At 49.0% G+C, this 24666-nt stretch overlaps 1 protein-coding gene across 5 annotated transcripts in view; it reads left to right on the forward strand.

The window, feature by feature from the left end:
* Nucleotides 1-24666, forward strand: part of col11a1a (collagen, type XI, alpha 1a) — a 432184-nt gene that overhangs the window by 275821 nt on the left and 131697 nt on the right. For all 5 annotated transcript variants that reach the window (XM_059648209.1, XM_059648208.1, XM_059648211.1 and 2 more), the window contains 11 exons: nucleotides 9141-9194; nucleotides 9669-9713; nucleotides 11188-11241; nucleotides 11887-11931; nucleotides 12058-12111; nucleotides 12308-12352; nucleotides 12464-12517; nucleotides 12613-12657; nucleotides 21875-21928; nucleotides 22731-22838; nucleotides 23471-23524. In XM_059648209.1, coding sequence (XP_059504192.1) covers nucleotides 9141-9194; nucleotides 9669-9713; nucleotides 11188-11241; nucleotides 11887-11931; nucleotides 12058-12111; nucleotides 12308-12352; nucleotides 12464-12517; nucleotides 12613-12657; nucleotides 21875-21928; nucleotides 22731-22838; nucleotides 23471-23524 — 612 coding nt within the window. The remainder of the gene's footprint in view (nucleotides 1-9140; nucleotides 9195-9668; nucleotides 9714-11187; nucleotides 11242-11886; nucleotides 11932-12057; nucleotides 12112-12307; nucleotides 12353-12463; nucleotides 12518-12612; nucleotides 12658-21874; nucleotides 21929-22730; nucleotides 22839-23470; nucleotides 23525-24666) is intronic.

The following is a 24666-nucleotide window of genomic DNA, read 5'->3' on the forward strand; positions in this document are numbered from 1 at the left end:
TGAACAGTGACATGGGATAATTACCTGAGGAGCGGGGTCAGTGAGAGCGAACCTGGGGGTGAACAGTGACATGGGATAATTACCTGAGGAGCGGGGTCAGTGAGAGCGAACCTGGGGGTGAACAGTGACAGTGGGATAAATGCCTGAGGAGCGGGGTCAGTGAGAGTGAACCTGGGGGTGAACAGAGACAGTGGGACAAATGCCTGAGGAGCGGGGTCAGTGAGAGTGAACCTGGGGGTGAACAGAGACAGTGGGATAAATGCCTGAGGAGCGGGGTCAGTGAGAGTGAACCTGGGGTTGAACAGAGACAGTGGGATAAATACCTGAGGAGCTGGGTAGTGAAAATGAACCTGGGGCTGATCAGTGACAGTGCGATAAATATCTGGGGAGCGGGGTCAGTGAGAGCGAAACTGGGGATGAACAGAGACATTGTGACAAATATCTGAGGATGGGGCGTCGGTGAGAGTGAACCTGGCGGTGAACAGAGACAGTGGGATAAATAAGTGAGGAGCGGGGTAGTGAGAGTGAACCTGGGGGTGAACAGAGACAGTGGGATAAATATCTGGTGAGCTGGGTCAGTGAGAGTGCACCTGGGGGTGTACAGAGGCAGTGGGATAAATCCCTGAGGAGCGGGGACAGTGAGAGCGAACCTGGGGGTGAACAGTGACATGGGATAATTACCTGAGGAGCGGGGTCAGTGAGAGCGAACCTGGGGATGAACAGTGACATGGGATAAATACCTGGAGAGCCTGGTCAGTGAGAATGACCCTGGGGATGAACAGAGAGATGGCATAAATACCTGAGGAGCAGGGTCAGTGAGAGTGAACCTGGGGGTGAACAGAACAGTGGGATAAATGCCAGAGGATCGGGGTCAGTGAGAGTGAACCTGGGGGTGAGCAGAGACTATGGGATAAATACCTGGTGAGCTGGGTCAGTGAGAGTGAACCTGGGGGTGAACAGAGACAGTGGGATAAATACGTGAGGAGCAGCGTCAGTGAGAGAGAACCTGGGGTTGTACAGAGACAGTGGGCTAAATACGTGAGGAGCGGGGGTCAGTGAGAGAGAACCTGGGGGTGAACAGAGACAGTGGGATAAATACGTGAGGAGTGGGGTCAGTGAGAGTGAACCTGGGGGTGAAAAGTGACAGTGGGGTAAATACCTGGGGAGCGGGGTCAGTGAGAGAGAACCTGGGGTGAAAAGTGACAGTGGGATAAATATCTGAGGAGCGGGGCCGGTGAGAGCGAACATGGGGGCGAATGGAGAAGTGGGATAAATACCTGAGGAGCGGGGTCAGTGAGACAGAACGTGGGGGTGAACTGAGACAGTGGGATAAATACCTAGGGAGCGGGGTCAGTGAGAGAGAACCTGGGGGTGAACAGAGACAGTGGGATAAATACCTAGGGAGCGGGGTCAGTGAGAGTGAACCTGGGGGTGAACAGAGACAGTGGGATAAATGCCTGAGGAGCGGGGTCAGTGAGAGTGAACCTGGGGGTGAACAGAGACAGTGGGATAAATGCCTGAGGAGCGGGGTCAGTGAGAGTGAACCTGGGGTTGAACAGAGACAGTGGGATAAATACCTGAGGAGCTGGGTAGTGAAAATGAACCTGGGGCTGATCAGTGACAGTGCGATAAATATCTGGGGAGCGGGGTCAGTGAGAGCGAAACTGGGGATGAACAGAGACATTGTGACAAATATCTGAGGATGGGGCGTCGGTGAGAGTGAACCTGGCGGTGAACAGAGACAGTGGGATAAATAAGTGAGGAGCGGGGTAGTGAGAGTGAACCTGGGGGTGAACAGAGACAGTGGGATAAATACCTGGAGAGCCTGGTCAGTGAGAATGACCCTGGGGATGAACAGAGAGATGGCATAAATACCTGAGGAGCAGGGTCAGTGAGAGTGAACCTGGGGGTGAACAGAACAGTGGGATAAATGCCAGAGGATCGGGGTCAGTGAGAGTGAACCTGGGGGTGAGCAGAGACTATGGGATAAATACCTGGTGAGCTGGGTCAGTGAGAGTGAACCTGGGGGTGTACAGAGACAGTGGGAAAAATACCTGAGGAGCGGGGTCAGTGAGACAGAACGTGGGGGTGAACTGAGACAGTGGGATAAATACCTGGGGAGCGGGGTCAGTGAGAGAGAACCTGGGGGTGAACAGTGACAGTGGGATAAATACCTGGGGAGCGGGGTCAGTGAGAGAGAACCTGGGGGTGAACAGTGACAGTGGGATAAATACCTGGGGAGCGGGGTCAGTGAGAGTAAACATGGGTGTGAATAGCGACAGTGGAATAAATACCTGAGGAGCGGGGTCAGTGAGAAAGAACATGGGGATGAACAGAGATAGTGGGATAAATACCTGGGGAACGGGGTCAGTGAGAGAGAACGTGGGTGTGAATAGCGACAGTGGAATAAATACCTGGGGAGCGGGGTCAGTGAGAGCGAACCTGGGGATGAACAGAGACAGTGGGATAAATACCTGAGGAGCGGGGTTAGTGAGAGAGAACCTGGGGGTCAACAGTGACAGTGAGATAAATATCTGAGGAGCAGGATCGGTGCGAGTGAACCTGGGGGTGAACAGTGACTGTGGGAAAAAAACGTGAGGAGCGTGGCCAGAGGGAGCGAACGTGGGGGTGAATAGAGACACTGGAATAAATACCGGAGGAGCGAGGTCAGTGAGACCGAGCCTGGGGATGAACAGAGACAGTGGGATAAATACGTGAGGAGCAGGATCGGCGAGAGTGAACCTGGGGGTGAAGAGTGACAGTGGGATAAATATCTGAGGAGAGGGGTCAGTGAGAGTGTACCTCGGGGTGAACAGTGGCTACGGGATAAATACCTGGAGAGCGGGGTCAGTGAGAGTGACCCTGGGGATGAACAGAGAGAGTGGCATAAATACCTGAGGAGCAGGGTCATTGAGAGTGAGCCTGGCGGTGAACAGAGTCAGAGGGATATGTACCTGAGGAGCGGGGGCTATGAGAGTGAACCAGGGGGTGAACATTGACAGCAGAATAAATACCTGGGGAGCTGTTTCAGTGAGAAAGAACCTGGGGGTGAACAGAGACAGTGGGATAAATACCTGAGGAGCGGGGTCAGTGAGAGTGAACCTGGGGGTGAACAGAGACAGTGGGATAAATGCCTGAGGAGCGGGGTCAGTGAGAGTGAACCTGGGGGTGAACAGAGACAGTGGGATAAATACCTGAGGAGCTGGGTAGTGAAAATGAACCTGGGACTGATCAGTGACAGTGCGATAAATATCTGGGGAGCGGGGTCAGTGAGCGCGAAACTGGGGATGAACAGAGACATTGTGACAAATATCTGAGGAGGGGGGTCGGTGAGAGTGAACCTGGACGTGAACAGAGACAGTGGGATAAATACCTGGAGAGCGGGGTCAGTGAGAAAGACCCTGGGGATGAACAGTGATGTGGGATAAATACGTGAGGAGTGGGGTCAGTGAGAGAGAACCTGGCGGTGAACAGAGACAGTGGGATAAATAAGTGAGGAGCGGGGTCAGTGAGAGTGAACCTGGGGGTGAACAGAGACAGTGGGATAAATACCTGGAGAGCCTGGTCAGTGAGAATGACCCTGGGGATGAACAGAGAGATGGCATAAATACCTGAGGAGCAGGGTCAGTGAGAGTGAACCTGGGGGTGAACAGAGTCAGAGGGATAAATACCTGGAGAGCGGGGTCAGTGAGAGTGACCCTGGGGATGAACAGAGAGAGTGGCATAAATACCTGAGGAGCAGGGTCATTGAGAGTGAACCTGGGGGTGAACAGTGACAGTAGGATAAATACCTGAGGAGCAGGGTCAGTGAGAGAGAAACTGGGGGTGAACAGAGACAGTGGGATAAATACCTGAGGAACAGTGTCAGTTCGAGCGAACCTGGGGATGAACAGAGACAGTGGGATAAATACCTGGGGAGCGGGGTCAGTGAGAGCGAACCTGCTGGAGAACAGTGACAGTGTGATAGACGCCTGAGGAGCAGGGTCAGTGAGAGTGTTCCTGGGGGTTAACATAGATAGTGGGATAAATGCCTGAGGAGCGCGGTCAGTTCGAGCGAACCTGGGGATGAACAGTGACAGTGGGATAAATAACTGCGGAGCGGGGTCAGTGAGAGTGATCCTGGGGATGAACAGAGACAGTGGGATAAATACCTGAGGAGCGGGGTCAGTGAGAGAGAAACTGGGGGTGAACGGAGACAGTGGAATAAATGCCTGAGGAGCGCGGTCAGTTCGAGCGAACCTGGGGATGAACAGAGACAGTGGGATAAATAACTGCGGAGCGGGGTCAGATAGAGTGATCCTGGGGATGAACAGAGACAGTGGGATAAATATCTGAGGAGCGGGGCCGGTGAGAGCGCAGCTGGGGTGAACAGAGACAGTGGGATAAATACCTGGGGAGCGGGGTCAGTGAGTGTGAACCTGGGGGTGAACAGAGACAGTGGGACAAATGCTTGCGGAGCGTGGTCAGTGAGACTAAACCTGGGGGTGAACAGAGACAGTGGGATAAATACCTGGGGAGCGGGGTCAGTGAGTGTGAACCTGGGGGTGAACAGAGACAGTGGGACAAATGCTTGCGGAGCGTGGTCAGTGAGACTAAATCTGGGGGTGAACAGAGACAGTGGGATAAATACCTGGGGAGCGGGGTCAGTGAGTGTGAACCTGGGGGTGAACAGAGACAGTGGGACAAATGCTTGCGGAGCGTGGTCAGTGAGACTAAACCTGGGGGTGAACAGAGACAGTGGGATAAATACCGGAGGAGCGGGGTCAGTGAGAGTGATCCTGGGGATGAACAGTGACAGTGGGATAAATGCCTGCGGAGCGGGGTCAGTGAGAGCGAACCTGGGGGTGAATGGAGACAGTGGGATAAATAACTGAGGAGCGGGGACAGTTAGAGCGAAGCTGGGGTGAACAGAGACAGTGGGATATTTAACTGAGGAGCGGGCTCAGTCAGAGTGAACCTGCTGGTGAACAGTGACAGTGTGATAGATGCCTGAGGAGCAGGGTCAGTGAGAGTGTTCCTGGGGATTAAAATAGATAGTGGGATAAATACCTGAGGAGTAGGGTCACTGAGAGCGAACCTGGGTGTGAACAGAGACAGTGAGATAAATACCTGGGGAGCGGGGTCGATTAGAGTGAGCCTGGGGGTGAACAGAGACAGTGGGATAAATAACTGCGGAGCGGTGTCAGTGAGAGTAAAACTGGGGGTGAACAGTGGCAGTGGGATAAATACCTGAGGAGCGGGGTCAGTGAGAGAGAACCTGGGGGTGAACAGAGACAGTGGGATAAATAACTGATGATCGGGGTCAGTGAGAGCGAACCTTGGGATGAACAGAAACAGTGGGATAAATTCCTGAGGTGCGGTGTCAGTGAGAGCGAACCTGAGGGTGAACAGAGACAGTGGGATAAATAACTGAGGAGCGGGGTCAGTGAGAGTGAACCTGGAGCTCAATCTAGAAGCAGAGCTGCAGAGACCAAGTCTTGACTTACAGCTGATCAGGAGCCAGGTTTGCAGATTGAGTGAGTTGAGTGTAGTGATAGATGAAATACTTACATTTTGCCGGTGTTGTGTGTTCGGAACAGAAAGCAGGAATGATAGTGGAGTTTGGTGACAAGTGGTTAAAGTTATCTTTTGTTCCTGGATTATGGCCTGTCATTGATAAAGCTGATTTTGTCAGTAAAGATTCACAATGACAGGAGAACTCATGCCCATGGAATACTCCTCCTGCAAAACGCGGGAATTCAGGGACTATTCCATCACCATGATGACTCCCTGCCCAGGAAGTGTGTTCAGCTGCAACTCCTGATTGGCCTCATGGAACAGCTGGAGCTGTGGATGGACTCACTATGGAATATCTAAGAGGCTGAGAATGTTGTGGAAAGCATGTTCAGTGAGCTGGTCACACCACCTGTCGGAGCGACACAGACAGAGAAGAGAGAGATAATTGGAACTGCAGATGCTGGAGAATTCCAAGATAATAAAATGTGAGGCTGGATGAACACAGCAGGCCAAGCAGCATCTCAGGAGCACAAAAGCTGACGTTTCGGGCCTAGACCCTTCATCATGTGCTCCTGAGATGCTGCTTGGCCTGCTGTGTTCATCCAGCCTCACATTTTATTATCACAGACAGAGAAGAGTTGGCTGCCCATTAGGAGGATGAGTGAGTGTGGGCAGGCAGTGCAGGAGACCCCTTTGGGCCATTCTCCTCTCAAACAGGGATATCATGTTGGATATAACACAGAGCAGAGCTGGAGGAACACAGCAGGCCAGGCAGCATCAGAGGAACAGGAAAGCTGTCTTTTCAGGATAATGAAATGTGAGGCTGGATGAACACTGCAGGCCCAGCAGCGTCTCAGGAGCACAAAAGCTGACGTTTCGGGCCTAGACCCTTCTCCAGAGAGCTGATGAAGGGTCTAGGCCTGAGATGCTGCTGAGCCTGCTGTGTTCATCCAGCCTCACATTTCATTATCTTGTATTCTCCAGCATCTGCAGTTCCCATTATCACTTAAGCTGACTTTTTGGGCTGGGATGACAGTACACTTAAATACATGGCTAACGAGCTGTGTACGAGGGAGGGATTCAGCTATGTGGATCGTTGGGATGTCTTCTGGTGCAGGTGGGATGGGTTGCACCTAAACTGGACGGGCACCTATATCCCAGCACGGTAGCTCACTAGTGCCACTCAGAGGATTTAAATAGTGTGGCGGGAGGTGGGAGGAACTAGAGAGGCACGTTGGCAGGTAAAATGATGAGGGAGGAATGTGAGATTAAGGCCAGTATGACTAAAGGGAAGAACAGACAGGGGAGAGGTTACTGAACACTGCAGCCTTATGGTTTGAGGTATATATGTTTTAATGCAAGGTGTGTGACAGGTCGGACAGGTATACCTACAACTTGGGTTAATAGATAAATAACTATGGCGTTGCAGCTTCACAGAGATTCGACTGAGAGAGGGACAAGTTTGGCAGCTTAATGTTCCAGGATTTAGATGTTTGAGGTGAGATAGAGAGGGACGTAATAGAGGTGCGGGAGTTGCATGACTGATCCCAGCTGTAATGACAGAGGGCACCATGGGTAGAACTCAGGAATAGGAAAGATGCAATCACTTTGGTGGGAATGTACTACAGGCTTCCCAACAGGCAGCAGGTGATAGAGGAACAGATACGCGGACAGATTATGGAAAAATGTGCAAACAACACAGTTGCTGATTTTACCCTGCACTATATTGACTGAGACTTGCTTAGTGCCAGGCTCTTAGATGGGGTAGAATTTGTTAGGTGTATCCAGGGTGGTTTTTTTGAAACAATATCTATAGTGATGTCCAATATCACTGGATTGTTAAACCAAAGAGCCAGATAATGTTCTGGGGATCAGAGATAATGAGAACTGCAGCTGCTGGAGAATCCGGGTTAACAAAGTGTGAAGCTGGATGAACACAGCGGGCCAAGCAGCATCTCAGGAGCACAAAAGCTGACGTTTCGGGCCTGGACCCTTCATCAGAGAGGGGGATGGGGTGAGGGTTCTGGAATAAATAGGGAGAGAAGGGGAGGTGGACCGAAGATGGATAGAGAAGATAGGTGGAGAGGAGAGTATAGGTGGGGAGGTAGGGAGAGGATAGGTCAGTCCGGGGAGGACGGACAGGTCAAGGAGGTGGGATGAGGTTAGTAGGTAGAAAATGGAGGTGCGGCTTGAGGTGGGAGGAGGGGATAGGTGAGAGGAAGAACAGGTTAGGGAGGTGGGGACGAGCTGGGCTGATTTTGGGATACAGTTGGGGGAGGGGATGAGCTGGGCTGGTTTTGGGATGCAGTGGGGGGAGGGGATGAGCTGGGCTGGTTTTGGGATGCGGTGGGGGAAGGGGAGATTTTGAAGCTTGTGAAGTCCACATTGATACCATTGGGCTGCAGGGTTCCCAAGCGGAATATGAGTTGCTGTTCCTGCAACCTTCGGGTGGCATCATTGTGGCACTGCAGGAGGCCCATGATGGACATGTCATCTAAAGAATGGGAGGGGGAGTTAAAATGTTTCGCAACTGGGAGGTACAGTTGTTTATTGCGAACCGAGCGGAGGTGTTCTGGAAAGCGGTGTTCTGGGGAACTGGGTTTGAATCCTGCCACAGCAGATGGTGGAATTTCAGTTCAGTTAAAAGTTTGGAATCGAGAGTCTAATGATGACTGTGAAACTGTTGCCAATTGTCAGAGGAAACCCATCTGGTTCACTCATGTCCCTTAGGGAAGGAAACTGCCATCCTTACCTGGTTTAGCCGACAGACCCACAGCAATGTGGTTGACTCTTCACTGTCCTCTGGGCAATTAGGGATGGGGCAATAAATGCTGCCTGGCCAGCGATGCCTTCATCCTGTAAATTAATTTTTAAAAAGGCCAAAAAGAGAGATTGGACAAACTCTAGGCCCGAAACGTCAGCTTTTGTGCTCCTGAGATGCTGCTTGGCCTGCTGTGTTCATCCAGCCTCACATTTTATTATATTGGACAAACTTGGTTTGTTTTCACTTGAATGTTGAAGGATGTGGGGTGACCTGACAGAAGTTTACAAAATTATAAGAGGCATAGATAAAATGGATAGTCAGAATCTTTATCCCAAAGTAGAAATGTCACTTACTAAGGTAAAGGGGGTAAGTTTAAAGGAGAGTTGAGGGACAGTGTTTTTTTACACAGAGTGCGTGAAGTTCCTGGAATGCACTGCCTGAGGAGGTGGTAGAGGCAGGTACAAAAGTCACAGTTAAGAGGCAACTTGACAGATACAGGAATGACCAGGGAATTGACGGATATAACTGCATTGAGGCAAAAGGATTTTGGTTTAGAAAGGCATCATGTGTCGGCTTAATCTTGGTGGGCCGAAGGGCCTATCCCTGTGCTGTACTGTTCCTTGTTCTTTGTAGTGAGTGGTGAGGTGGGGTTGACAGGCTCAATGGTCTATGGCTTTTCCTTATGTTTTCTGTTTGTATGAATAGGACAAACTGCTAGGAAAGACATGGTGGGCTGAATGGCCTCCTGTGCTATGATGGTTAATCCTGAAGTTAACGCTGTTTTAATTGTTGTCTGACCTCGTTATGTTAATGGAGATCTTCATCAGAGAATCACTGCTGTCACTGACTGGGACCACCCCTCTCTCTCTCACCATTGCAGGGGTCAAGAGGACTTCTTGGACCTCGAGGATCTCCAGGGCCCCCTGGACAACCTGTACGTCCCATCAACTCCTTTCAAACATTCCACTTCTCATTTGTTTAAATCTTCATTTTTGTAATGAATTACCTTAATACATTTGGGAGAAGCCCCAGGGAGAGGGGTGTAGGGGTTTGTTTTACACAGTGAGGAATGCGCTGTTTGAGAGGGCTATGGGAACAGATTCAATCATCACTTTCAAAAGGGAATTGGGGAAATTCCGGGAAAGGGGGAAATTGCACATCAATGGGGGAAGAACAGAGCAAGGGGGCTTAATTGGAAAGATCATTCAAGGAGCTGCTATGGGATGGGAGGGCTGAATGACCTCTGCTGGTGGATTTATCGACCAAGGAAACCAAATCTCACCTTTTACTTTTGAACAATTCCTTTTATGAAAGCTCTGAATCAATAACAATAGAGTGGGGAAGTTTCTAGAACACAATAAATATTTGTTCATTTATACATAGCTTTTAATATGTTTCTCTTTTTTAGGGTCCTACTGGTTTGGATGGGCCTCAAGGTTCAAAAGGAAACATGGTGAGGGAACATTTAACAGTTAACAGCAATTCAGTCAATACCTGTGTGTGTGTGTGTGTGTGTGTGTGTGTGTGTGTGTGTGTGTGTGTGTGTGTGTGTGTGTGTGTATGGTGTGTGAGTGTGAATGGGTGTGTGAGACTGTGAGTGTGACAGGTATATGTGAGTGTGACAGGTGTGTGTGAGTATGACTGGGTGTGTGAACGTGACTGGATGTGAGTGACAGAATGTGAGAGTATGTGTGGCTGAGTATGATTGTAAGTGTGACTGTGAATGAGAGTGTGACAAGGTATGAGTATGACTGGGTGAGTGTGAGTGTGTGAGAGAATGTGAATGTGAATGTGACTGAATCAAGGTGAGACTGTAGAAACGTGAGAGCGTGACTTGATGTGTGAGAAAGTGTGTGTGAATGTGAATGTGACTTGGTGTGCATGGGAGAGTGTGAATGTGACTGAGTGTAAGTGTGAGTGTGTGAGTATCACTGTGTGATTGTGAGAGTGTGAGAGTATGAGTGTGACTGGGTGTGAGAGTAAGTGTGAGTGTGTGAGTGTGAGAGAGTGAGTGTGAATGAATGTGATAGTGTGAGTGTGACTGGTGTGAGAGCATGAGAGTTAGTGTGAGTGTGAGTGACTGGGTGTGGGAGTGTAAGTGCGACTGGGTGTGAGACCATGAAAGTGAGTACAAGTGTGGGTGTGAGTGTGGTGTATGTGAAGAATAGAATGAGTGTGGGTGTAAGTGAGAGTGTGTGTGTGTGTAAGGAATAGAATTAGTGTGGGTGTGAGTGTGGATGTGTGAGCATGTGTGAAGGATAGAATGAGTGTGGGTGTGAGTGTGTGTGAAGGATAGAATGAGTGTCGGTGTGAGTGTGCGTGTGTGTGAATAATAGAATGAGTGTGGATGTGAGTGTGTGTAAAGGATAGAATGAGTGTGGATGTGAATGTGTATGAAGGATAGAATGAGTGTGTGTGTGAAGTATAGAATGATTGTGAGTGTGTGTGAAGGATAGAATTAGTGTGGGTGTGAGTGTGTGTACAGGATAGAATGAGTGTGAATGTGAGTGTGTGTGAAGGATAGAATGAATGTGGGTGTGAGTGTGTGTCAGGGACAGAATGAGTGTGGACCTGAGTGAAGGATAGAATGAGTGTGGGTGTGAGTGTGTATGAAGGATAGAATGAGTGTGAATGTGAGTGTGTGTAAGGGATAGAATGACTGTGGGTGTGAGTGTGCGTGAAGGATGGAATGAGTGTGAATGTGTGTGAAGGATAGAATAAGTGCGAGTGTGAGCATGAGTGAAGGATAGAATGAGTGTGAGTGTGAGCGTTTACTTTTTGAATATTTGATTAAATTGTCACTCAATATGATTTGGGCATTTGCTACTTTGAAGTTTTGTGGTTTTATTCCTGGCACTCAGTCCCTCTCTCCCCCTCCGTCCGCTCTCTCTCGCACACTCTCTCACACACTCTCTCTCTCTGTGCAGGGCCCTCAGGGGGAACCCGGTCCTGCAGGTCAGCAGGGAATCCCAGGACCTCAGGTAGGTCAGCAGCAGCTGAAGGGGCACTGTTTGTGAGTGTAACCGAGTGGAGGGGAATTGGAGAGGATGGTGGGGGGGTGGGGTGTTGTTGGGGATGGGGATGGGAAGGGACGGGAGACATGGTGTGAGGAGACTTCACAGCTGGTAAACACGAGAGTAGGGGGAGAATAGAGGTTTAGGGAGGGGGAGGAGCGGCTGGAGGATTGTGAGGTGATACGGAGGGTCAGGGGAGGGTGGAGGTTTGTTAAGACGGAGTGGAGTGGGATGCGAGCCATTGTGGGAGACGGGAGGGTATGTATATAGAGGTTAAAGGGCCAGAGGGGAGTAGACGGGTTGTAGGGGAGTGTTTATTTTGGGGAGGAGGGTTTGGTGACCTGAGTGAGTTTGGAATATCAGGCCGAGCACCTGCAGCAACTTGACCAGGGAATCAGGTTTTCCCAAAAACCGCATCACTCACTTCATTCCAACCATTGCTGTGACACCATTTATTTCTTTTATGTTTATTTAAAATTCAAAGAGTGAAGTTTTATTGAACCTGGGTCAGTGCCAGATCTGAGTGAACTCTCTCGGAAGCTGAAACGACTGTTTGAAATAAACCCCAGTCTGAACTGATTCAAAACATATCTCCACCTCTGTCTCTCGCAGGGTCTCATTGGGCCACAAGGTACCATTGGCCCCCCAGGACCCAAGGTAAGGCTGAGCCATGGTCTCTCACTGAATTCCCAGGAATTCTGCCGCATTGTGTCACTCACAGTCTCGATCTTTCCCAACATTGTCTGTCTGAAAGCTGCAAACGCTCTACCTTTTGTCTTCCAGGGCCCTCCCGGTAAACCTGGGTTACCAGGCCTTGCAGGAGCTGATGGGCCTCCGGTAAGTTACCTCCCTGAGGGAGCGACCCCCTTAGCCCCCTCACAGAGGGCCATCCGTAGGTGGCTAGTCAAACCCCAAGACGTCTCGTAGCTCTCCTTTCAAACAGTACAAACTCTTCACAAACCCAATGTCCCGTGTGAAATCTGACACTGAGGTAAGCACTTTGTCATTGACCTGGACTTGTGTCTCTCCTCAGGGCCACCCTGGTAAAGAGGGACCAGCTGGAGAAAAGGGTGCTGAGGTAAGGTCTGAACACAGAGCCTCTCCCTGTTTGCCCCATCTCGATTTGTGCTGAGTCTGCATTTGAATGGAGCCAGTTGCTAACCATACACTCTCTACATCAATGTTTCAGGGCTCCACAGGGCCACAGGGTCCAATTGGATACCCGGGACCTCGAGGAGTTAAGGTATACCTGATTAAAGTCTATCTTTGATAAGATGGAGCTGCCCCAGGGCTGTCACTCTGACAGGGCTGACTCTGATTCATTTTATTTTCAAACAGGGAGCTGATGGAGTTCGTGGCCTCAAAGGAGCAAAAGGAGAAAAGGTAAGAGTTCCACCAACATCACTGTCAGCGTTTCATTCACTTCCTTTCGTTTCACCTGTGTTCATGCTGTGTATCTGCACAGTGAGCCTGAGGCCCAGGAACCCTCGGAATGGCCAGGCCTGATGGGCAATGCTGTTGTTTATTATTCCATTGTAGGGCCCTGCTGGGCTGACACTTCTGCTTTCTGTGATTTGGAACCTTTCCCAGAGAGCCTTCAGGCAGGATCCCCATGAGGTCTGAGGGAGGAAGGGATAGAAGGAGGGAGGGAGGGGCAGAAGGACTGATGGATGAATGAATGGATGGAGGCAGGGATAGAACGAGGGAGGGGCGGAAGGACTAATGGATGGAGGGAGGGCCAGAAGGACTGATGGATGGAGGGAGGGGCGGAAGGACTGATGGATGGATGAATGGATGGAGGGAGGGAGGGGCAGAAGCACTGATGGATGGAGGGAGGGCCAGAAGGACTGATGGATGGAGGGAGGGGCGGAAGGACTGATAGATGGATGGATGGAGAGAGGGAAGGTTAGAAAGCGGGAGTGGGGGAGAGGCAGAAGAACTGATGGGTGGATGGATGGATGGACGGATGGAGGGAGAGCTTCACTCTTCCTCATGTATTACAGGGGGTCACCTCATCCTGATCAGGGGCCACATCAATGTTCATAATCATCTCCATCCGCTTCCGATTACCCATCCTCAGTTGTCCCTTGCCCCTCCCCTCCCTCCTTCAAACCCGGCTCCTCTCTCTTTCCTCCTGCCCCTCCCCTCCTCCCATTCTCCCTCCTTCCTTCAGGCCCTCCCGGTCTGCAGGTTTCAAACAGTGCAGGTTATAGGGAGGGGGTAATGAAGACCCTGCAGGAGGGCATTCCAGGTCAATGAACTCAATGTCCGTCTTGTATCTATAAGATGGCATTTATTGTCTGGGAGACGTCCAGGGGTGAACCTTTGGAAGATGTTGGCACTACCCAGGGTACAGACCATAGTGTCCATGTGCCTCCCTCAACTCCAATTGCCCAAGCCATGCCAGGAGTGTGCCCATCCCTGAACCGACAGGGTTTGTCATGGTCCTCCTCCCTTGGTCTGTGATGGGCTGTTGCTGCCACATTATCACCAAACGGCCAGCTCTTTAAACATTTTCACTGACCTTGATGTTGCTGCTGTTTTTCCATTGACCCAACCCTGTTTGCAGCCAATCAGGGACCAGCCGATGTCAGGCATTTCTTGTTGGAAAATGGAAAATTACAGCAACATCAGAATCTCAGAGAGAAAAGGACTGAGCCGGCATTGACAGTTGACCAAATCCCATCTGCTCAATGATGCAGATGTTTTTGCTGAGGAGAACACGCAGCTCTTCAAAGCAAATAGTGAGAAGGTTATTGCCATCTCCCTAGGTCAGTATCCCAGCTCCAGGACATCTCTGCAGGAGCTCCTCAGGGCAGTGTCCTCGACCCAATCGTCTTCAGCTGCTTCATCAATGACCTTCCCTCCATCATAAGGTCAGAAGTGGGGATGCTCGCCGATGATTGCACAATGTTCAGCACCATTCATGATTCCTCAGATACTGAAGCAGTCCGTGTTACACACAAGATCTGGACAATATCCAGGCTCGGGCTGACAAGTGGCAAGTGACATTCGCGCCACACAAATGCCAGGCTGTGACCATCACCAATAAGAGACAATCTAACCACTGCCCCTTGACATTCCATGGTGTTACCATCACTGAATCCCCCACTATCAACATCCTGTGGGTTACCATTGATCACAAACTCAACTGGACTCACCACATAAACACAGTGGCTACAAGAGCAGGCCAGAAGCTGGGAATCCCGTGGCGAGGAACTCACCTCCTGAACCCCCAAAGTCTGTCCCACCATCTACAAGGCACAAGTCAGGAGTGTGATGGAATACTCCCCACTTGCCTGGATGGGTGCAGCCCCAACAACACTCAAGAAGCCCGACACCATCCAGGACAGAGCAGCCATTTCATTGGCACCGCATCCACAAACATCCCACGTTCCCCACCACCGACGCTCAGTAGCAGCAGTGTGTACTATCTACAAGATGCACTGCAGAAATTCAATAAGGCTCCTCAGATATTACCTTCCAAAGTGACGACAAATGCAGCAGATACACGGGAACCCCACCCCCTGCAAGTTCCCTTCCAAGCTACTCACCATCCTGACTTGGAAATTTTTGCTGTTCCTTCACTGTAGCTGGGTCAAAATCCTGGAACTCCCTCCGTGAGGGCATTGTGGGTCAACCCACAGCATCTAGACTGCAGCGGTTCAAGAAGATAGCTCACCCCCACCTTCTCAAGGGCAACTAGGGACGGGGCAAGAAATGCTGGGGCAGAAACACCCGTGTTCTGTGAGTGAATAAAAATAGTTCCTTGAGGTTTTGAGGAGTGACACGAGATGTAGAAATATTAAAATAGCTTCTGTTTAACTGGAAGCAGATTTGGCTTCTTCCAGGGAAAGCTTCAGGCATCTTCACGCTGAGCTTGATAGGCTGGGACCATTGAACCTTGGACATGTGTTATCAATAACATGAAGCTAGAAGGGACTCAGACTTGGATGGACCTTAAACAAACAAGTTTAAATACTCAGTAATTTCGCCTGCTCCTGAATATTTGGGCTGACAGTATGACCTAAGGTGATGCTGACTTGGCAGTTGTCTACAACAATGGAGAGAATGCTTTCGATGCATTGACATGTTGTAGTGAGGCTCAGGAGGAATTCCAACAGAAAGAATTGTGCTGACTCCCAGAAAGAGAGAGCTAATGAGAGAGCTTGGTTCAGGACGTAGGTTTTCAGAGGTCCAGCACTAGAGGGGCTTAGCCTTAAGGTGAGAGGGGAAAGTTTTAAAAGGGACCTGAGGGGCAACATTTTCACACAGAGGGTGGTGCGTGTCTGGAACAAGCTGCCAGAGGAAGTGGTGGAGTTAAACAGCACCTTGATGGGTACATGAATAGGAAGGGTTTAGAGGTCTCTGGGCCAAACGCTGGCGAATGGGACGAGATTAGTTTAGGAAACTGGGTCAGCATGGACAGTTTGAGCCGAAGAGGGATGTGGAAGCTTTGGAAAGGGTGCAAAGGAGATTTACTAGGATGTTGGCTGGTATGGAAGGAATGTCTTACGAGGAAAGGCTGAGGGACTTGAGGCTGTTTTCATTAGAGAGAAGAAGGTTGAGAGGTGACTTAATTGAAACATATAAAATAATCAGAGGGTTAGATAGGGTGGATAGGGAGAGCCTTTTTCCTAGGATGGTGATGGCGAGCATGAAGGGGCATAGCTTTAAATTGAGGGGTGAAAGATATAGGACAGATGTCAGAGGTAGTTTCTTTACTCAGAGAGTAGTAAGGGAATGGAACGCTTTGCCTGCAACGGTAGTAGATTTGCCAACTTTAGGTACATTTAAGTCGTCATTGGATAAGCATATGGACGTACATGGAATAGTGTAGGTTAGATGGGCTTGAGATCGGTATGACAGGTTGGCACAACATCGAGGGCCGAAGGGCCTGTACTGTGCTGTAATGTTCTATGTTCTGTGTTCTATCCCATCATTATCCATCTGCTTATCCAAGGACTGTTTAAATGCCCCTAATCTGGCTGAGTTAACTACATTGGCAGGCAAGACGTTCTACGCCCTTACCACTCTCTGAGTAAAGAACCTGCCTCTAACATCTGTCTTTAATCTATTACCCCTCAATTTGTAGCTATGCCCCCTCATACAAGCTGAAGTCATCATCCTCGGAAAAAGACTCTCACTGTCCACCCTATCTAATCCTCTGATCATCTTGTATGTCTCTGTTAAATCCTCTCAGCCTCCTTCTCTCCAATGAGAACAGACCCATGTCCCTCTGCCTTTCTTCATAAAGCCTGCGCTCCAGACCAGGCAACATCCTGGTAAATCTCCTCTGCACCTTTTCCAATGCTTCCACATCCGTCCTGTAAAGGGGTGACCAGAATTGCACGCAATATTCCAAATGAGGCCGCACTAGCATTTTGTACAGTTGCAGCATGACATCACGGCTCTGGAACTCAATCCCTCTCCCAATAAAACCTAACACACCGTAAGCCTTCTAAACAGCACTATCAACCTGGGTGGCAACTTTCAGGGATCTATGTAAATGGACACCAAGATCCCTCTGCACATCCACACTGCCAAGAATTTTCCCATTGACCCAGTATTCTGCCTTCCTATTATTCTTCCCAAAGTGAATCACCTCACATTTATCAGCATTGAACTCCATTTGCCACCTTTCCGCCCAATTCTGCAGTTTATCCGAGTCTCCCTGCAACCTGCAACATTCTTCCACACTGTCCACCACTCCACCGACTTTAGTGTCATCTGCAAACTTACTAACCCATCCACCTATGCCTGCGTCCAAGTCGTTTATAAAAATGACAAACAGCAGTGGTCCCAAAACAGATCCTTGAGGCACACCACTAGTAACCGGACTCCAGGCTGAATATTTTCCATCAACCACCACTCATTGCCTTCTTACAGAAAGCCAGTTTCTAATCCAAACTGCTAAATCTCCCTCAATCCTGTGCCTCTGTATTTTCTCCAATAGCCTACCATGTGGTTGTTAATTAGCCAATGGGAATGGGAGTGGGGAGTGGGCCTCAGTCAAGGGCCCCCTGACCACTGCCTGTCCCCTCAAGGTGGAAGATCCCTCCACTCCCAACCACCCTATCAGAACCCTCTCCCACCTCATCACTCACTGCCCAAACCACAGACCCTGAGCAATGGAGTGCCCTTCTCCTCCACTCTCCTCACCTCCCACTCCCCCCAATCTCCCCTCCTCTCCCCAGCATGGATCCACTCCCCTGTCTCCCCTCCTCACCCCCTGCCATGCCCTGGTCCCAAACACTGGGGCTGAGAGTCTCGGGGCTGCCAGGAGACCCGGCCACAGTTTAACTGACTGCTTTGTAAGGCGGGAGGTTTCTCTGAGAGGGGAGCACAGACCAGCCAATGAAGGCCCTGGGTCTAACCCACTGTGGCACTGCTGTCATCACTCAGAAGTTCCAATCAGCCGTGGCAATATTGAGTGGTATAGCAGATTTGAAGGGCCGAATGGTCTGCTCCTGCTCCTAGTTTCTATGAATCTGTTCTTTATTGGTTATGGTTTTATGGGTGTTATTTTTGCTGAAGCATGTTGCCATACTGTTCACTCTGAATCTTGCAGCTGCGCAGGAATGGGAGGCAGGCAGACAGGAGGCTGTTCGGATCGCAGCATCGGCTGGTTCCTTTTGTCTCTAACTAAGAATGGGAGGGAGGTTTTTCCTGGGAAAGTTAAGGAAGTGAGAGCAGTAAGGGAAGCCCTTCATTTCCGAAAGACGAGTCGTTGAGGAGATATTGAAGATGAGATTTTATTTGTCAAATATTTTTGTGTGAGATCCTGAACAATGAATGGATTGGGAAAAGTGGAGCAATTTCCCATCTATAATGAATCATGTATTACAACTAGCCTCCAATTCTTCAGAGCGAGTGAGTGAGAGAGAGAAGGCTCTGACTGGCCACGCTGGTTTTAATTAAATCCTGGAGTGAAAGCAGATGTCGTCAATAAAACTAAAATAAAAGAACAGTAAATGCTGGAGATCCAAAACAAGCAAAGTTCTGGGGAAACTCAGCAGGCCTGGCAGCTTCTGTGGAGAGACAGAGAGAGAAGGAGAGAGAGAGAGAAACAGAGTTAATGTTTCAGGCTCAGTGAGTCCAGTAGGTTTGTGAGATGTTCAGTAACTCTCCCCCAACTGTACACTACAGTGTCACCACCACCAAAAGCTGACTGCACTTGAAACATTACCTCTGTTTCTCTCTCCACAGATGATGTCAGACCTGCTGAGTTTCTCCAGCATTCTCTGTGTCTGTTTCAGATTTCCAGCATCTGCAGTGTTTTGCTTTTATTTGAATGTGTCTGAGTGGGTTATTGAGGTGCCCAGTGCCGGGGTCAAACTGTCCAATAAACAACAAGATCCTGAGTTTACATTTCAGCGATGTCTCTTTCCCTTATTGTGCAGAAAATGTCAGGACGACATAGGCTCATTTGCCTGTCCTCGGGTGTATAAGACTATCAGACATAGGAGCAGAAATGAGGCCATTCAGCCCATCGAGTCTTCTCCACCATTCAATCATGGCTGATCAGTTTCTCATCCCCATTCTCCAGCTTTCTCCCTGTGACCATTGATCCCCTTGTAGTGACTGTTGTAAAAGGAGATGTTGAGTAGATTGAGAAGAATGAGAGGTGACCTCATTGTAACATACAGGATCTGGAGGGCACTTACTGGGGTGAATGTGGAAAAGACATTTCCCTGTCATGGGAGAGTCTAGCAGCAGAAGGTATCACCTCAGAAGTAAGGGATTGCACATTTAAGGCAGAAATTCCATCTCATTTCTACTCTCAGAGGGGAGTGAGTCTGTAGAATTCTTTCCCACAGAGGGCTGCTGAGGCTATGGCAGTAGGCTTATTCAAGGCTGAGAGAGATTTTTAATCAGGAAGGGAATTGAGGGCTATGGTGAAAAGATATATGTGGAGCTGAGGATTATCAGATCAGCCATGATCCAATGAATGGCAGAGCAGACTCGATGGGCAGAATGGCCTATTTCTGATCTGCATTTCCACATCTTGTGGTCATGGTGCTGCGGTAATGTCCCTATCTCTGAGCTAGAATCTCAAATCCATATTCCAATGGGACGGTCACAGAGGTGTGTCAAACAGGGTGATTTAAATCACACACAGCACATTGCTAGAGGGCTGCAGTGTCAGACATGCACAATCTACTATCTATGTCAGAACCAATCATTGATTCATCCCAGACTGCCCTGCTCAGCCCTGTCTTAGTGTCGGTCAGTGAACAGGGGGCAGGCTGCAGGGTGAAGAGGACTTGGTGTGGCCTGGGGTTTAGATTCCGACTTTTGGGATGAGTTGCAAGGGCAGGGGGTGTGACATGAGGAAGAGTTGAGCTGAGTTTATAAACACTTGCTTGCAGCAGCCTTTGGGTGGAGACTCAGAGCAGGGTCCATGGCTGATCTTGTAGCAAGCCTTTGTGTGAGGTCTGTTATATTGCCAGTTTTTTGGATGTTACGCAGTTCCTCTGTCATTCCGATAGTCGATGTGAACACTTGAAGCCAGGCTTTGAGGGGCAGCGGGATCTCTGTGTCTGGTTTTCCAGTCAATGTCCACTTCTTTACTCAATTAACAACCTACTGACTCTCATGTTGCTGCTTATGGGAGCTTGCTGCACACAGCCTGGTCCATTCTAACAAACTTCGTTCAGTCTGAGATGCTGAACACAAGTCAAATTGGGAGTTTATTGCCTCAATATTGAGGAGATGGAACATGTTTGATCAGACCAGTTAGCAGTTTATTTCACAAACTGAGAGGAACCCTCTGGAAAAATGTATTTTATTTTCCTGATTTGCTTGGTCAGTTTCTTTAAGGAGGAGTTTGTCTGGTTCAGAACTGTACGATGGGGAAAAGAGAGAGTGCGGGATATTCAAATCATAGCAGGAGGAGACTGTAACTGAAGTTCAAATCCTACATGGCCCAAATATCAGACCAAGATATATTTATATATATAGAGAGAGAGAGAGAGAGAGTGAGCAGGTCCTGGCATCCTGTCACCATTGTCCAATTGGATAATGTAAATTTTCCTGAGGACAGAAAACAGCAAGGTGTGGTATCCACCCAGGTGGATAGACTTGTTAAGAAGGCACATGGTGTGTTAGCTTTCATTAATAGAGGGATTGAGTTCAAGAGCCGTGAAGTTATGCTCCACCCACACAAAAGCCTGGTTCGGCCACATCTGGAGTATTGTGTCCAGTTCTGGTCGCCTCATCACAGGAAAGATGTGGGAGCATTGGAAAAGGTGCAGAGGAGATTTACCAGGATGTGGGCTGGAATGGAGGGAAAGTCTTACAAGGAAAGGTTGAGAGAGCTCGGGCTTTTCTCTTTAGAATGACGAAGGATGAGAGGTGACTTGATAGAGGTGTACAAAATGATCAGAGGTATAGATAGATTGGACAACCAGAGACTTTTTCCTCGGGTGGAGGTAGCTATTATGAGGGGGCATAGTTTTAAAGTGAAAGGAGATAGATAAAGGGGAGACGTCAGAGGTAGGCTTTTTATTCAGAGAGCAGTAGGGGCGTGGAATGCATTGCCAGGGAGGGTAGTGGAGTCGGCCTCATTAAGTGCATTTAAGCGGCTATTAGATAGGTAAATGGATGATATTATAAGGTAGGGGTGGAGGTTAGATAGACCTTAGGTTTAGGGTAAAAGTTCGGCACAACATCATAGGCCGAAGGGCCTGTACAGTGCTGAACTGTTCTATGTTCTATGTTCTAACACCTTGCAGACGCTGGAAATCTGATACAGACAAAGAAAACGCTGGTGAAACTCAGCAGGTCTGTGGAGAGAGAAATGCCAGTCTGAGTGAGAAACTCACAGATGTGACCTGACCTGCTGAATGGGTGCTGTAAATAGATGTTTCTCAGACTGGAAATGGAGATGGGTGTTCCCTCAGGGCCAGTGCTGGGACCACTTCTGTTTTATAGCTAAGTGAAATACTAAGTAACATTTCAAAATTTGCCACTGATTCGAAACTTGGAGTAAACAGCGATGCCAATTGCTGACATTTGCAGAGGGTGATTGTGGAAGGATAGCCCTGGGGCTAGCGAAATGCTAAGGTGAGAAATGTGAGATGACGTGCAGACCAGGAGAGGATATTGACCAGAGCGGTTACAGGAGGAAGGGGGGCTTGGAGAAACCAGAAACAGCTCTCCTGACTGAGCAACTTTACGAGAGATTTCACTGAGAGTACCAGTTTAGGGCAGAGGGGTCGGGAGAGGCTCACAAATGAAAATAATGGATGATACCAAAAGGAAATTGAGGGAAATAAACTCTCAGGGTTTTGGGAATGGAATGTAGGAATGAGATTGACTGTGTTCCTCAGTGGGGAGGCAAGAGTGAATGGCTTCCTGTGTTGTAAATATGTTGTAAATAACGCTCTGACTCCAATGCATTTAATCACAGGCACCTACTGTTTTATTTTACTGAGCTAATGTTTGTTGTGTTTTACATCACAGCTTCTGAAACTAATTAACTTCTGACACTTAGTGTCTTCAATTCCTTCAATCAAAATGAAAAGTTCACTCTCTCCTGGCTGGAAAGTGTTCACTGATGGTTACAATCATCTCTCCTGCTCTCTTTTCTTTTCAGGGTGAAGATGGCTTTCCTGGGTTTAAAGGTGACATGGGTGTGAAAGGTGAAAGGGTAAGATCCTTATGTCTTCTTTCTGAGTTGTGTTCCTCCGGCCCAGCTACAGCAGAGACAGTTTCTCAAGGGACTGTACTCGAGCCTGGGTCACACACTCTGTTTATAAACTGGCATTGAATCAACACCATTCCTTAAAAACTCAGTTAGTACATTTAACACCACGGTATGATGGTCCTCCCAGCTACTCCAGTTTTGTGCTTGAATTTATTACCTCGATCATAATAGACCCTTTCCAGATCTAGTTGATCTGTTAACAATTGGAACTGAAATTTTCGATGTCTATTTTAATAAATGGAATGGAAGTCATGATCGAGCTGGTGGGGTCAAGGCCCGGGAATTGGGAATGGGATCCCATCTCTGCCTCAGCCTTGACTCTGACTCCAAGCTGAGATTCCCAAGAAGTTCTCAGGACAATGACCTTTCCCCTCGTGACCCTTGAACCTGCATTAGGAGATTTCCAGGGGCAGGAGGGACACTGAGCAGAGGGAGCCAAATTGACTGGTATCAGGAAAGTGGTAGAGAGGGCAGATGAGGGGAATTGTTTCATTACACAGTACAGGTGGATCTGCCTGAGAGGGCAGCGGAAGCTGACTCAAAATAATTTTCAAAAGGGAATTGGAGATACTGGAAAAGAGGGAAAGAGCTGAATGGCCTTGTTCCTGTGCTGTAAGATTTTCGATCCTTCAGACACTTCCCAGCTGGTTTGAAATGTTTTGAATGAATAAATGTAAGTGGTTGTCAAGCAGCTTTCATTGTATCTCTGCTCCATGCCCTGATTGTGTTGTACTCTCCGCCACAGGGTGAAACTGGTCTGGTGGGTCATCGAGGTGAGGATGGGCCTGAGGGGCCAAAGGGCCGTGCTGGGCCTCCAGGAGACGCTGGATCACCAGGATCTGCAGGAGAGAAGGTCAGTGTCAGAGCAAGGCACACAGGGATTGGACTAGGGAGAGTGATGGCAGAAACTGGACTTTGATCTCACTGCAGAAAGACAAGGTCATGGACTGATGTGGCCATTGGGTCATGTCAGCCTGGACCAGCTCCTCACCGTGTAGAGGTCAGGAAACCCAGAGCTCGAAGGGGCAGATTCCAGAGTGATCTGGGAATCAATATTCCAGTGGATTGTGAGTAACCTGTAGAGCAGGCTCCCCAGAGACAGTGGAGCCTGTTCATGTTGATTCATTTAAAAGCTGAACTCATGTCTTTGGCTCTCTGAGGATTGACATCACATCCTGGAAACAGGGGGAGCTCAGGGACCTATCAGAGCTTTCAGTCATGGGATTGATGGATTTTTATCAGTTGGGTAATTAAGGACAGTGGATACAACAATACTCGAGGGGTTTAAAATATCAATTTGATCATGATCTGGGGTAGGTTTGAGGGGCTCAATGGCCCCATTCTCCAGTACCATCTAAGGATGGCTTTGGGAAAATTAGTATGTAACTGTGTTTCGTTTGTGGATATGTTCAGTGATTGTTCATTCTAACAGTCTCTCTGGTCGTTGGTATATGTTCCTATGGGAGTAATGTATGTCTTTTCCAGGGAAAACTTGGCGTTCCGGGATTACCTGGATATCCTGGGAGACAAGGTCCAAAGGTAAGACACTCCTACACAAAACCAGCTTATTGTATGTCTCCAGTCACATTGGGATCAGGCTGTGTAAACTCCAAGGAGATTACAAATGGAAACACAGAGTGTATTGGTCTTAGGGCATTTGACATGGACTCACTCTCCAAGTGAGAGGACAAGTTCACCAGGAGTGAGCTTTGGGTGATCAAGGTGTTCTCCTGGCCAGTTCTTAGTGACACTAAAAGTTCACTTCACAGGAAATCACATTGTGGCCTCCAGGGCCTGAGTAATTGGAGATGTAAAACATAGAAAAGTACAGCACAGTACAGGCCCTTCGGCCCACGATGTTGTGCCGTGGAATAATCCTAATCCAAAACTAAAATAACCTAATCTACATTCCCCTCAATTCACTGCTGTCCACATGCATGTCCAGCAGTCGCTTAAATGTCACTAATGACTCTGCTTCCACGACTCCCACTGGTAAACTATTCCATGCACTCACAACTCTCTGGGTGAAGAACCTCCCTCTGACGTCTCCTCTATACCCTCCTCCTAACACCTTAAAACTATGACCCCTCGTGGCAGTCAATCCTGTCCTGGGGAAAAGTCTCTGGCTATCGACTCTATCCATGCCTCTCATTACCTTGTACACCTTGTAATGTGTGGAGATTACAGCGAGTTCAGGAGGAACAGGGCACTTTGGATCGATGGTTCCCAAAGCTGACTCCCCCCACCCCACGAGGGGTTTCCTCACCTCATGTCTGAGCTCATTGAGGGATGGAGCACTCTGATTGGTCATGGACTCTGCCATCATTGGGCCACGTGATGGTTGACCACAGGCAGGATGGAGCATAACCAGTTACTCCCTGAGCTCTCGGCCCCTGAACAAATTGATGGGTTTATCAGGGTCACAGTAAGGGGTAAGATTGAATGTGAGTAACAAATTGAGGGACAATCAATCATGATCCCTCCACCATTGGAAACAAAACTCAGTAAAGATACGAATGGCTAAGCAACATTCTCTCAGCTCTGGGACAGTCATCCTCACTGCCTGTGTCACGCTGTCACACAGTCATCCTCACCGCCTGTGTCACACAGTCACACAGTCATCCTCACCGCCTGTGTCACACTGTCACACAGTCATCCTCACCGTCTGTGTCACGCTGTCA

The sequence above is a fragment of the Stegostoma tigrinum genome, chromosome 8, assembly GCF_030684315.1.
Source record: "Stegostoma tigrinum isolate sSteTig4 chromosome 8, sSteTig4.hap1, whole genome shotgun sequence".
Lineage (NCBI taxonomy): Eukaryota > Metazoa > Chordata > Chondrichthyes > Orectolobiformes > Stegostomatidae > Stegostoma > Stegostoma tigrinum.